Source organism: Sinocyclocheilus anshuiensis, unplaced genomic scaffold (genome assembly GCF_001515605.1).
Source record: "Sinocyclocheilus anshuiensis isolate Anshui unplaced genomic scaffold, SAMN03320099.WGS_v1.1 scaffold697, whole genome shotgun sequence".
Lineage (NCBI taxonomy): Eukaryota > Metazoa > Chordata > Actinopteri > Cypriniformes > Cyprinidae > Sinocyclocheilus > Sinocyclocheilus anshuiensis.
In genome coordinates, this window is record NW_015538036.1 from 358,288 (window position 1) to 372,712 (window position 14,425).

General features: G+C 38.8%; 1 protein-coding gene across 1 annotated transcript in view; it reads right to left on the bottom strand.

Moving 5' to 3' along the window:
- Positions 1-231: 231 nt before the first annotated feature.
- Positions 232-14,425, bottom strand: part of LOC107680553 (death-associated protein kinase 1-like) — an 80,260-nt gene continuing 66,066 nt past the window's right edge. The window contains exons 19-26 of the mRNA XM_016476491.1: positions 12,068-12,145; positions 10,795-11,011; positions 8,552-8,737; positions 7,892-8,089; positions 6,444-6,582; positions 6,166-6,286; positions 4,586-4,774; positions 232-3,164 (exon numbers count right to left, since the gene is read on the bottom strand). Coding sequence (XP_016331977.1) covers positions 1,896-3,164; positions 4,586-4,774; positions 6,166-6,286; positions 6,444-6,582; positions 7,892-8,089; positions 8,552-8,737; positions 10,795-11,011; positions 12,068-12,145 — 2,397 coding nt within the window. The 3' untranslated portion in view covers positions 232-1,895. The remainder of the gene's footprint in view (positions 3,165-4,585; positions 4,775-6,165; positions 6,287-6,443; positions 6,583-7,891; positions 8,090-8,551; positions 8,738-10,794; positions 11,012-12,067; positions 12,146-14,425) is intronic.

Below are 14,425 nucleotides of genomic sequence, written 5' to 3' on the forward strand. Positions count from 1 at the left end.
TTTATTATTTTTCATTGTTTGTTTGTACATTTGTGAATATTTGTAACTAACGTCGTTCCATAGGCTAATATTTTCTTTGTACAGCAACACTGATCTTGGAAAAGGCAATTTATTAATTATTATTATTACTGTGCTAAAAATCTTTTATCGAAAATCTCGAAATGTAGATGGCAAAATATTGCATGAACAACACTGTAAAAATGATTTTTTTAAAAAGAACAGAGAGAATCATTGAGTAAACAATTTATTATAAAAAATGTAGTACACTGTAAAGTTTGAGGAAGTATTAAGGACATGGCATTCAGAGACATGCGAACATAATATAAATAGAGCAATAATGTGAAGGTCTTGTGCAAAGAGATGACTGTACAAGTCTTAAATACACCAGGATAAACTCCCCTCTGATGTACCCTGTTAAAGTCTTAAGAGGGAAAATCATGAACCTTGACCACAGTTAAACAGCGAAAGAGCTCCATAATACATAGACTTAATCACAATATAAAAATGTGCCTTTTGGAATGAGAGAACACAATATGCCCAGTTCCCTTTTAGAAAAGTTTGTGATTTCAAGCCTGCAAGGGAAATGATGATTGGTTGGAGGATAGACCTGTCCCAAAATATAATGTGGAACAGCTGTCTGGACTTTCAGACATTACAAAAGATGATGATGAAACTGCAACTGCCTCATAAGAAGGAGAGCAAAAAAAGTTATAGCATGTGTTAGATGTAACAGTCTTTGCTGCCATCTACAGTTTTCAAGTTGTCACTTCATTTGTGTCCAATATACCACATTCAGTACAATGGTTTTCCTGTAACTGAGGAATGGCATCGCTTTTAACAGTTTCAATGCAAATGTCAACATATTTTATGACACTTTTGCCCAATTTAAGTCCCTTAGAATAGCATTTTATGATTAATTCTCCAGTGTAAAGAATACACATGACTTAAACACTCAACAACAGTGTAAATGTGTGAAACAGAATATATTAAAATAAGCTGAACAATTGTAACAAAGATCATGCTTATCAGGACACTGCGGCAGACATGAAGAAAAACAAAATCTTACTTGTCACGTAAGTGCCTGGAATATTTAATAATTTCCATTTGACAGGTAGTCAGAACCGTAATATTTCACAAAAGTGAAAGTGACAACTAGGCTATAAGTGTGAATAAGACAAATGTGAGGGATTTTAGAGACCATACTTAAAAACAATTTACCATGCATTTCGGTTTTTAAAGGAATGTTTAATATGTTTGTTTGTGCTTCATCATTTGAATAAAATCCTGTCTGAAAAAGGATGCGTTTTAGTTGCAATAAGGAACAATCAGGTAGTAAATGCAAGTGACCCAATTTTGTATGTTTGAGAAAAAGTGTAAATCTAATAGATATGTTCATTAAAAGCTTCAGAAGACAGGTAAACACCGAAACACTTGCAGAGGTGCACATCCAATTTTGAAATCTTTAGCAATGGCTCTTTGTCAACAGCTTACCATCTTCAAGGCACTCAATAGCTTGAGTCGTGTATTAAATAATGCTGCCAAGCACTTAGTGATCTATCATTCGGTCATCAAATTTAGCGCAATTCCCTAATAACAGCTGTCCGAATTTATAGAAGTAATAGAATTTTCTTTCAGTAAGGATGTTTAAAAAAAGGCCGCCTGCAGTTTCACCTTGGGAATGTGAGACGGTCAATAAAAGATTTGCAGAAAAAAAAGCACATAGGCATCTTTTCAAAGACACCAAGAATGAACATTCAGAAATCGCGAAGGGCAACAAAATGGACATGAGCAGAGTATCTGATTCAAATACTTCAGTCTCAGGACACCAGGGAGCTTGAGATTGAACACCGCTCCACCGGTCAATTGCACGTTTCTCTATAGACACAAGTGACGTCCTAACGAGAGATCACGGAACTGATGGAGTTGAAGGATGTGCCGCCCCCATTACACACCGGACTGTAGGGCTCCGGCGGGGTGCCCAGTATTTCCAAGTTGACCCGGAACACGGGTGCAGCTCTAAGGAGGAAATCTGCTGCATCCCGACGACCGAGTTCTCGCACCTTAGCGAGCAAAATGCCTATGGTTGAATCGGGTCGCTGGCTCCACTCCTGCAGGAGCGTGGCTGTGGGACTGGGAAGGGAAAGGGGGTCTGCAGGCGGAGTCCCGTTGGTGCCAGAACTATATTTAGCAGCGAGCTCGCTGAGGCCCAAGTTCATGGCAAGCAGGCACCAGTCCTTCCCAAGGGCATCGGGAGGGTCCAGCAGGCGGCAGAGCTTGCGTCGAGCCAGGTGACTGACCTCCGCCACGGGCACTTCCCCACCAAGACTGCCCTGTTTGTAGACCTGGGTGCAACCTAATGCTACGATACTGACAAAGCTCTCACGATAGCCGCCCATAGTGTTCGAAAGCGCGTTCTCGCCTCGCGCCTGAGCGCGGAAAAAGTCTCTCGGTTGGTAGAGCATGACGGGGCCATGGTGTTCCCGCAGCTGCTGAGGGCTAAGATAATGCCGGGCGGTAAGCAAACCGGGTAACGTAGCAGCTAACAGACCCTCTGCCATGCCACACAACGTGTCCAATAAAGCATAGCAACGGCCGGGATCCGAGTCAGGTCCTCGTAACTGTACCTCCATGCCCTGCCCGTGGTTCACAAGCAGAACCAGTGCCTCAGCGCCGCCGAGTCCAACCCGAGCTCCGCCGCTCCACAACCTCACATCCTCAGCCTCGACCTCTGGCTTCTGCTGCCGGCTCCACCTGCACAAGTTCACTTGCAACTTATGGAAAAGTCCACAAGGGAACGGTGCCAAGTGTTCCGCAGGGACAACTCGCACACCACCGTAAAACAAAGTGTCCTCGCCTTCGATGTCTTCCTCGTCGGTCCAGGTGTGCTGTAGGCCACCCGTGCGTATGAGGGCGGGAATGTCAACCATTCCGGGGTTGGCTAAGTCACGGGCACATACATCCATAGCGTCGAGCACCTGGAGAAGTTCATCGATGTCACCTTCGGAGACAAGGTTTTGGAGTTCTTCCACGCGGTAGCGGCCACGGTAGTGGTGGATTGCTTTGGGGGTTTCAATTGAGAGAAGCTTGCCGAGTACGTTACCACAAAGCCAGCGAGGATCTAACAGGACAACGTCCTGGACAGTCTCACTCTGCATGATGTTAATCTAGAAGACAGAAAAGGATTGAGTACAAGCAAATGGGTGATTGCAAGATTCCAAAGACCCCAAGACAAATATTCGTTGAGATCAAATTTGAATGGCTGTTAATGCATCTGTTCAGACGGTCATGAAAATTCTAAAATGGTGTTCTAAACCTTTTTCCATAATACTAACAAGAAAACTGGCCAACCAATACGATTCATGCTTTTGATCACATCCCTAGAGCTGCTGTTGTTGCATAAAATTACAACATGGTGGCACTAACAGATTATTTTGCAAAGCACCAGTGAATAACAGAGGAAGAATCGGGAACAGGTTCTCTAGTCTCTCTACTTTGTATTTGGTGTTGTGTGATAACAACCATAGTGAATACAAAATCTGAATACACTTTGGCCTGAATAGGCATATCGTATGTGAAAATCAGACCGAAAGTTCATGTTGAATATTTGAGTTGGTGTGAACAGACCATAACAGTTCAGCAGATGTGTCACTTTTGGGGCTCAACTCACTTATTCTTTTAAAAAAAAATGTGAATAAAATCATCGGTAGGTGTCAGTAAATCAGTAGTTATGGGGGCACACTTGAAATGCCTTGAATTTGGGTCAGTTCATTATTCTGAGCTATTTTATAAATTCAGAAGACTTGGAATACAGCAAACACATTTATGAAACATATGATTTATACAGTGATCTTCTGTCATTTTGGCGCTTGGCAGCCCAGATTCTCATGCACTTTCAGTCCATTCTTCAACATTTTTCATTTTGATTCACACAAATCAGTCATACAGGCTGATGTGAATTGTTATTTTTGTGTGACTTATTCTTTGAAGAGACATGACATAACGGATTTCAAAAGGGCTGAGGTTAAACACAGGGGAGCTGAAGCCCCTTAAACAGAGTTTCTTATGTAAGTAAATGTTAATAAAGCTGAATCACAGCTTGGCATTTCAGCCCATCAACATCAAAACATCCCCTAAAATGTGTTTAAGTGTTGCTGCTGAAAACACAAATGACTAATATTGATGAGAATGACTCATTCACCTGCTCTCTCTATCGGTGAAGCTGTTGTTGTAATGGTTGTGGGTGGTCAATAGACTGCAAAGGCCCCTATTTAGTTGCTGACACCCACCAACTCATTTGAATCCACATAAAAACATGTTTGTAGATGTTCTGCATTGTATACTTTGAGTGGTTTGGAAGTAATGGATGTGGCATTAATAGCGGGGCGTGTACGATAGTATAGCATAATGTATGAAAACAATCATTTTAATTAATGATACAGAGCATCTACTTCAAACACTTATGCTCTACCCACAGCAATATAACCATAATTCAAACATTCATACATATTTATTCATCTGCTCATCGTCACACACACACACACTCTCACACATTCACTGGGCCGCCCACACATACACACACACACACCTCTCCCATGCTGTGAAGTTGTGAAGTCAGTTCCCGCAGATCCTCTTCACTGGCTAGAGGGTTGATTTGTTCTTGCACATCCACAACAAACTGTTGCCATGACATCAGCTGGTTTGGCCCGTTCAGTTTCCGCCAGGAAGGCAGAGTGGACAACAGCTTCTCTGCCAGCTGAGTCATCGGCCTGCAGGTCTGTGAAAATGACAGAGAGAAAAGCAATTTGACATCTCTGGAAAAAATGCCAATGGGGTCGCTAAGTTGTTGCTAGGTAATTATTTTCTAGCCCAAGTCAAAAGAACAGACCCCCAAATATGGTCTAAATTTTCCCCCATTAACTGAAAGTAGGAGCAATAGTAGAAATCACCACTGATAAATGAAAGTCTCATTTAACACCTCAAAGATATTGTACTATATAAATTATGTATTTAAAAACTATAGTAATTACTTCTTTTTCCTTCATAATATACACAAAAATCCAGACGCAATATATGAGAAAGATGAGAAAGTAATCTGTACAGGTATGTGTAGGAGTGAGAGAGACAGAAAGAGAGATGTAGGAGGAGAATGAGCAGAATGGATTAGCGAGGGATCTGAGTGTCAGTGTTTGATATTGTGTATTTCTGTGTGTGTGTGTGTGTGCATGGTAAAGAAAAGAAAAGAGCTTTATTATAGAGATCAGACCCAGATCAGAATCAAAAAAGTGAGTGTTTCCAGTAATTTAAAGGGATAGTTCACCCAAAAATGATAATTCTGTCATTAATTACTCACCTTCATGTCGTTCCAAACTGCTGAGACCTTTATTCATCTTCGGAACACAAATTAAGATATTTTTGATGAAATCCGAGAGCTTTCTGGCCCTCCATAGACAGCAACGCAACTGACACGTTCAAGAAAGGAAGTGAGGACATTTTTAAAATAGCCCATGTGACATCAGTGGTTCAACCGTAATTTTATTAAGCTACAAGAATACTTCTGTGCGCAAAGTAAACAAAAATAACGACTTTATTCAACGATTTCTTGTCTTCCGTGTAAGTCTTTGACGTGTGTTCAGGAGAGTAATATGATGCATGCGTGTGCATTCCTCTGCTTGCAAACAAGGCACAGCGCATCTGGGTTGTACATCAGAATGTTGGCTCCTGCGTCAGCAGCACCACACGCATGCGCTGTGGAACTCTCGTGAACGCACGGCGAAGACTGACAGGGAAGAGAACAAATTGTTGAATAAAGTCATTCTTTTTGTTTTCTTTGCACACAAAGTATTCTCGTAGCTTCATAACATTAAGGTTGAACCACTGATGTCACATGGACTATTTTAACAATGTCCTAACGACCTCTCTTGGCTTTGAAGGTGGTAGTCTTGCTGTCTAAGTCTATGCAGGGTCAGAAAGCTCTTAGATTTCATCAAAAATATCTTAATTTGTGTTCCGAAGATGAACAAAGGTCTTACGGGTCTGGAACGACATGAGGGTGAGTAATTAATGACAGAATTTTCATTTTTGGGTGAACTATCCCTTTAATGCTACATTTAGGTAACTGAAATGACAAAGTGTTGGGAGGTGTAGTAGAATGGAGACCGATCTTACAGAGATGATGGTGTTGCGGAGCTCTAACAGAAGGTTTCTCAGCAGCTTTATGTCTTTGGAGTTGGATGCTCCTGCATCCATGACAAAGAGCTTCTCTGCAATATGCAGATCATTCCCAAACCTGAGAGGGAAAAAATGCATTATAATCAGTTTAATAGTTTGGCTCATCCATCAAATCACTTTAATCACTATGATCTAGTCAGTCCTTCAAAAATGCTCACTTAATGTACTTATAGGTCTCATAGCTTCAAACTGACATTTTATATTCATTTAATCACCTGTTTCTGACTTCTTTAAGTAGAGATCTCTCCTTGTCATAGCTGAACTCTCCCCCAAACGATCGGGGCAGATTCACAATGTCAGCATGTGTGGCCACCAGGACCACACGCAGTGGATTCGTGATCTTCCCTCCAAAGGCTGTGGATACAACAGAGAGGCAGTTTTATTGTCTATTCTTAACATCTTTGATCATTATGCATAATCTCAACTCTCAAATAAACTCAAAAATATCTGAGAACCATAGAGCAAAAACTAGATTCCTAGATTAAGACTGATGCACCAACTCTAATGAAGTCTCTTTTGGCATTATCCATAGCACTATGGATGTGCCTGCTACAGTACTTACACAAATTCATCAACCATCACTACAGCGAAAGCAATGGCAAGCCAGGCTGAAATTACTGAGAGTTTGAGAGAGACAAGAATGAGAAAACTACAAACAGCATTAATGAAGCACACAGAATGGAGAACAGTGAAACAGTGATACACAGAGAACAAAACTGCACGCATGAGCTCATTTCTATCATATGACTGTCAATTTAACTTGTTCATTCAAAACAAATAATTAATATAAAAATAATGTGTTAAAAATATTTAACATTATTTAAATTTTTTTCAAAAACAGTAACACAGGTAGCGCATGGGGAATGCAAAGGGTCTCAAGAAAAGTACGCTTTCAAAAGTAGAACTGCTTTTAACATAAATATATGGTGCTCATTGTGTGAAAACAGCAAGACATGACGCAGTAGCCAAAAACATCCATCTAGCGTATATGTACACAGAAACACCAAGCATAAACAGCACAAATGGAATGTGATAATGCATTCTGTGTGAACAGGCCTCGGATAGACTGATAAACTCAATGGTAAAAAAATAAAAATAAAATGTTTGCCAATTATAGACTTGTATTGAATGACATGGAAATAAAACAAATAATATATTGACTTCTACAGCCAGACTTTGTTATGTCTATTTAATGCTTTACTCATTTGCCACAATAAAACGATAATGTATAATTAATGCATTTAAAAATGTGTCAATCAATTGACAGCCCTACTTTCAAAGCAACAAGGCTATGGGTAACTACATTGTACAGTTGGTTATTGGTTTAAATACTAATAGAACATTAATATTTAAATAGAAAAATAAATATCCCTTTTTCTGATATATATATTTGAGATTACAAAAGAAAATAATATAACAAAATATTAAAATAAAATAAATAAATAAATTATGATACACAAAATAACTATATAATAACCAAGTAAAAAAATATTAATTTCACTTGCGAAAAACTGTATAACTGCTCCTTAGACCTCTTAATCACAGACTTCACAGCTTCAGCTGATCCCTGTAATTACTGTAATGGAAAGCGCTCTAGAAAGGACGAGAAGAAATCCATACATTGTACACTGTAGTCTCAGGAGACACACACACTTGCACATACCGATGTTGTCCTCTGGCAGCGTGAGAGCCTTCAGGCAGTTGAGCCAGAATGTGACCTGGTTCAGTTGAGTCTCGTAAGGCTCCTCCAGGCTGAATAAGACCAGATGAATGGCTGTGGTGTCATTCGCAGCAAAGTAGTCATATGAGCAGTAGTAGACGGGGTTACCAGAGAACTCCCATATACTGAAGTCTCCAACACCTAAAACATATTAACAATATCATTCAAAAGTTTGGGAAAGAAAGATTTTTTTACTCAGCAAAGATGCATTAAATAGATCAAAAGTGACAGTAAAGGCATTTATAATGTTACAAGACATTTCTATTTCAAAACAATGCTGTTCCTTTGATCTTTCTATACATAAAAAAGTATCAGTTTCCACAAAAATATGATGCAGCACATCTGTTTTTAACATTGATAATAATAAATGTTTCTTGAGCACAAAAAAGAATATTGGAATGATTTCTAAAAGATCATGTGACACTGAAGACTAAAATAATGGCTACTGAAAATTCAGCTTTGCCTTCACATGAATACATTACATTTTAAAATACAAATCAAATGGTATTAACATTACATAATATTACTATTTTAATGTATTTTTGATCAAACAAATGCAGTCTTGGTGAGACTTATTTAATATTTAACATAAACGGCTTTTACCATTGACATTCGTGTTCTGGATGTCGATGGCTTTGGTGGCGGTGTCGTCAGCCGTGGAGAGAGCGTTATGGACAGGACTAAAGACCTCCAGCACTCCTTTAGTCAAACTGGGCTCAAACATCATACTGCGGCTCCGCACACTGACATTCTCACAGCCTGGGTACAGGTTAGAGATGCTGACAGACACTACAGGCACACAACACACAAACAGGGAAGCAAAAAGAAAGACAGACTGTAAACTAGATGGAACTGACTTCTTATAATAGATAACAATATATACAATAAGGATATGTTTGTAGCTAAAGGATAAATGATGTATATTATTATAAAATGTCATGAAATATTCTTAAAATGTGGAAACCCACCACATGGGGGAGCTCTTTCCTAAAGGCCTGATTCCAGCTTTCCCAGTGTTGACAGAAAAATAAATATTTAATAAAGGTTCCCTTTTTCTGATATATATTTTGAGATTACATGTATCCTTGTGGATAAAGATATGGACTGGTAATGGACAAAGATTGTACGTTAAAAAACTCCACAAGAGATGAGACAGTATCACTACATATATACATAATAAAAATAGCTCAGCTGGGAAAAACAAAATTCCTGAAAAAAAACAGAAGTGCTAACAGCCATTTTTAGTTGGAGAAATAACATGAGAGTCAGATGACTCAAACTCTTTTTTATACCTTGCAAACGTGTTAGTCACACTGTGCTGCATATGTCTCGCACAATCAACGCTTTCCACTGAACTTTGGTTCTTTCTAAAAACTTTTCTCATAGAAACCTAGAGACGACTTCCTCAATTTGGCTGTGGCAGTAAAAAAGTTAGCTTCATGTGTAATGCATTACATTGATGTGATTGCGCCTTCCAAGGATAGCACTATGACGTGTGTGTTAATCTGGGAACGAGTGAGGAAAGTGAACAAAGTTGGACCAGAAAAAGCTCTATACTCCAAGTTTCTAAGCTTAAAGGAATAGATCACCCAAAATGAAAATGTCCTCACCCTCAGGTCATCCAAGATTTGTTTCTTCACCGCAACAGATTTGGAGAAATTTTGAATTACCTCACTTGCTCACCAATGGATCCTCTGCAGTGAATGGGTGCCGCCAGAATGAGAGCCAAACAGTTGATAAAAACATCACAATAATCCACATGTAATCCACACGACTCCCATCCATCAATTAACATCTTCTTGAAGTCAAAAGCTGCATGTTTGTCATAAACAAATCCATCAACACATTTTTAACTTAAAGGGGTCATATGATGCGATTTCAAGTTTTCCTTTCTCTTTGGCGTGTTACAAGCTGATTGTGCATAGATAAGATCCCTTAACTTAAAACCATTGCTTTCTCCAATGAACAAGTCATCTTGGTTGAATCAAGAGAGAAATATGCATAGCTCAAGCATTATTTACTAGTGAAAACAGTCCAAATATGTTGGTGGATTTTGATGTGAGAGGACAACAGGGGATGGACTTTTTCCACTGGAGAAAGCATTATTATATCGGTCAGAAATGACGATTTAAAGGTAAAACGCCTCGATGGATTTGTTTCTTACAAACATGCAGCTTTTCACTTCATAAGATGTTAATTGATGGACTGGAAGTTGTGTGGTGGATTATTGTGATGTTTTTATTAGCTGTTTGAATTCTCATTCTGACGGTACCCATTTACTGAAGAGGAAATTTACTTTCTTCAAACAAACTCATCTACATCTCGAATGGCCTGAGGCTGGGTAAATTTTCAGCAACTTGTAATTTTTGGGTAAACTATTTGTTTAATATTTGCTTATTTACTGGCAGTTTCATTAGCAGTTTGTTAAAGGGATCATATGATGCAATTTCAAATTTTCCTTTCTCTTTGGAGTGTTAGAAGCTGTTCGTGCATAGATAAGATCCCTAAAGTTGCAAAGACTAAAGTCTCAAACCCAAAGAGATATTCTTTATAAACCTCGATGGATTTGTTTCTTACAAACATGCAGCTTTTCACTTCATAAGATGTTAATTGATGGACTGGAACCGCGTTGTGGATTACTTTTTTTTTTTTTGTATCAGCAGTCTGGGGTCTCATTCTGACGGCACCCATTCACTGCAGAGGATTGATTGGTGAGCAAGTAATGGAATACTAAATTTCTCCAAATACATTCTGATGAAGAAACAAACTCATCTACATCTTGAAAAGAACAATTCCTTTAATTGTCAGCTTTTCTATAGATGAAGAAGGAAAACACATCACCCTACCTGCAGGTTTGGAGGTGACAGGTGAGGCTGGGTGCCGGACAGGGTTGGCCAACCTGGTCCTCCTCCTCCTGAAGAAACTCCGCAAGATGCCACACTTCAAAGACTCCACCAGAGTGCTCTTCCCTGCTCCCGAGTGGCCGAACAGCTTGAGTTTGATGCGAGGTTGGAGGGTCTGTGTAGGCCGCAGCTGCTGGATGTAAATGCTCTTATGGTTGTCCTGTAAGACCAGTCACAAAGGGTATGTAAATTAACACAATCCAGTGGCATTACAATATGACATATGGACCAATGACATAATGTTAATGTGTCTGAGAATGCTCAGTGCATCCTAATGAGTGTAATTAATAGGCTCTTAATAGCTAGTATTCAGAGTCCTCCAACTGAGCATAATCCACTTTTTGAAGCAAAGTGCAAGACGCTAAATGCCATATATTAAATCATGTATGTGACAGAAATTAGTCAAATTAAAAGACTTCCAAAATCTAACGTCAAGTCTGTGGTTAATAGATAAACCGTACATCTGAACATTAGATCAAATCTGAGTGACTGAAGCATTAAAAAGAGCAAGATTTAAAAAAAAAAAAAATGATGTAGACTGAAGGTCAAATTAGATGTGAAATATCTTAGAATATGGAAAATCTATTTTTAGTAACCTTGAAAATGGTTTTGCCACATCAAAAGACTACATAAGAGCTTCAAAACGCCATCTGTGATTTTAGTGGGATTAACTGGCAGATAGGATGCCATGTTTGAGAGGCTGCAAGCATCAGTTATAATAAATACCAATGTACTGATTGACTACCTTATTATTGAACCATCATATTTACATGTTATTCCATGGTATTTTAAAGAATACCACAGTACATATCCAAAAAACATAGTAAGAACATGACACTATACAGTGCAACAATGCCTATCCCCTTTTAGTTCTGAAAGTATCTTCCCATTCATTTTCACATGTGGCTTTCACAACATCTTACAAACTTTGATATCTACATGGAGTTGGATTTTGGACCAGTGGGGGTTACCCGGAATCACTAATAGCAGACCAATGGGTTAAAATATGTTCTGAAAGTCAAATATTTATTTAAAAAATATCAAAATCAGCATACATCTCAGTGGGATAAGAGTCATTATTGAGTAAAACTGTCATCTCTTGCAGGTGTCATATAAAATACAACAAGGATCTCATAAGCCTTCACAAAGCATTCATGTAATGCAAATGAATCTCTCTTGAGTCTCAGTGAGATGAATAATAAACAAAGACTCACACCTTTTTCAGCTTGGCCAACAGCACTGCTACATGCTCCTGCTGCTCTGCAATCGCGAGATCCTCTGCTGTCTTCCCATCCTGCGAGAGACAATGACAGTGATGGATAAACTGCAGCGCACAGAACATTACAGGCAATGCAGGGCCCGTCAGCGTCCAGTGACACGGATGAATGAGTAAAGCTAGATAAATAAAAGTCTGTCAGCCATTCATCTGCTCAGTATTACCAGACCACCGCACTAAAATAAAGCTCTGATAGATACAGAGAGAGAGTGTGTGTTTGCAGGGTAGGGTGTAAAAGAGAAAGTGAGAAGCTAACAAGAAAAAGTGAGAGAATATCACCTAACAGCTCAACAGCGGGTACAGTGATGATTATGGCTGGCAGGTGTAATGCTGCCTTCAGGACATATCAGATGATTGTATATATGAAATGTGTGTATATAAAAGACCACAAAAATGAAATTATCAGTCCAAAAAAGTATAAGTCAGAACAAGTGTGGCGTCCTGGCACACAGTCATTCACTCATTTGCAACAGTTTCATGGGATTGCATGTGATTCCGTTCTGCCTGACTGTGGCTCTTATTGAAAAAGAGTTGTGATATAGTGGGTAATATTTTCCTTCAATGGTTCACCCACCACCACTCACTTCTGCTGCGATCTGCCTGTCCGCCCATGGAAAAAGTCTCTTCAGCTGCTAGAAGCCTATTTAGCGCCGTACAGTTCAGGTGATGTCAATTACACCACAGAATAAAATATGGCCTGGCTCTTAATATGTGACCCTGGACCACAAAACCAGTCTTAAGTGTCAATTTATCAAAATTGAGATTTATACATCATCTGAAAGCTGAATAAATAAGCTTTCCATTGATGTATGGTTTGTTAGGATAGGATTTGGCCGAGATACGACTATTTGAATATCTAGAATCTGAGGGTACAAAAAATCTAAATATTGAGAAAATCGCCTTTAAAGTTGTCCAAATGAAATCCTTAGCAATGCATATTTTACTAATCAAAAATTAAGCTTTGATATATTTACGGTAGGAAATTTACAAAATATCTTCATGGAACATGATCTTTACTTAATATCCTAATGATTTTTGGCATAAAAGAAAAATCATTTTGACCCATACAATGTATTTTTTGGCTATTGCTACAAATATCCCCGTGCAACTTAAGACTGGTTTTGTGGTCCAGGGTAACATATATACCCACTGACCTAAAACTGGTGTTTTTTTCTAACATTAAGTGTTTTAATATATTTTAAAATGTAATTAATACCTGTGATGACAAAGGTGAATTTCAGCAATCATTACTCCAGTCTTCATTGTCAAATGATCCTTAAGAAATTCTAATATGCTGGTGCTCTAAAAACATTTCTAATCAGAATCAGAATTATTATTATCAGTGTTGAAAAACAGTTGTGCTGCTTAATATTTTTTGTGGAAATCATGTTACATTTTTTTAAAGATTCTTTGATGAATACAAAGTTCAAAAGAACAGCATCTACTTGAAATAAAAATCTTTTTAAACACAATCAATGTCTTTACTGTCATGTTTTATCAATTGAATGTGTCCTTGGAAAAAAAATTCAATGAATTCAATAATGAATTCAAAAGTAGTGTATTGTGCACTTTTTCATTTAAAAGTACTGCTATATGAACAAAAGTGTAATAACATTTGGCTAGCAAACACTTTAAACAAATAATGTGCTTTTTTACAGCAGTATTCCTTTTACATAGTAACAGTTAAAATATGTATTGTATATCTCAACTTATAACATTAATGCAATCAAATTAAATACAAAACCAAAGCTATTTGCCACTGACAGGGCATTAACGTTTTTATAGAAAATATTTTATAGTTTGTTATAGAAAAACAAGTTATGCTCAGAGTCCAGAGCCTCGATCATAACATTATAACAGGCTCCTTCCGAGTAGGAGTCCAGAGCCTCGATCATAACATTATAACAGGCTCCTTCCGAGTAGAGACCTGCACTATCACGGGATCTAACGCAGCAGATTGCGGCGCGGGACAACACTAGACGGGTGAGTGCGGGTGCGGGCGGGTAGAGACTCGTGTGTGCAGGATGCGGGAGAATAAGGGTGTATCACACTAGGCAATCTTAACCATGCCCGAGCGCGTCTGACCCCCAAAGCCCGGTTCGTTTGACTAGTGTGATCGCTCCGTGCAGCGGTTCGTTTAGGCGGCCCTGGCTCGGTTGGAAGAGGTGGCCCAGAGCGCGGTTCACTTGGGCTTGGGCGCGGTACGCATGTAGTGTGAGCTATATGGAACTTCTGATACGTACAACATGATTGCGTGAACATTTCTGAGCAGCAAAAGTGATAGATCTGTAAAGCAAT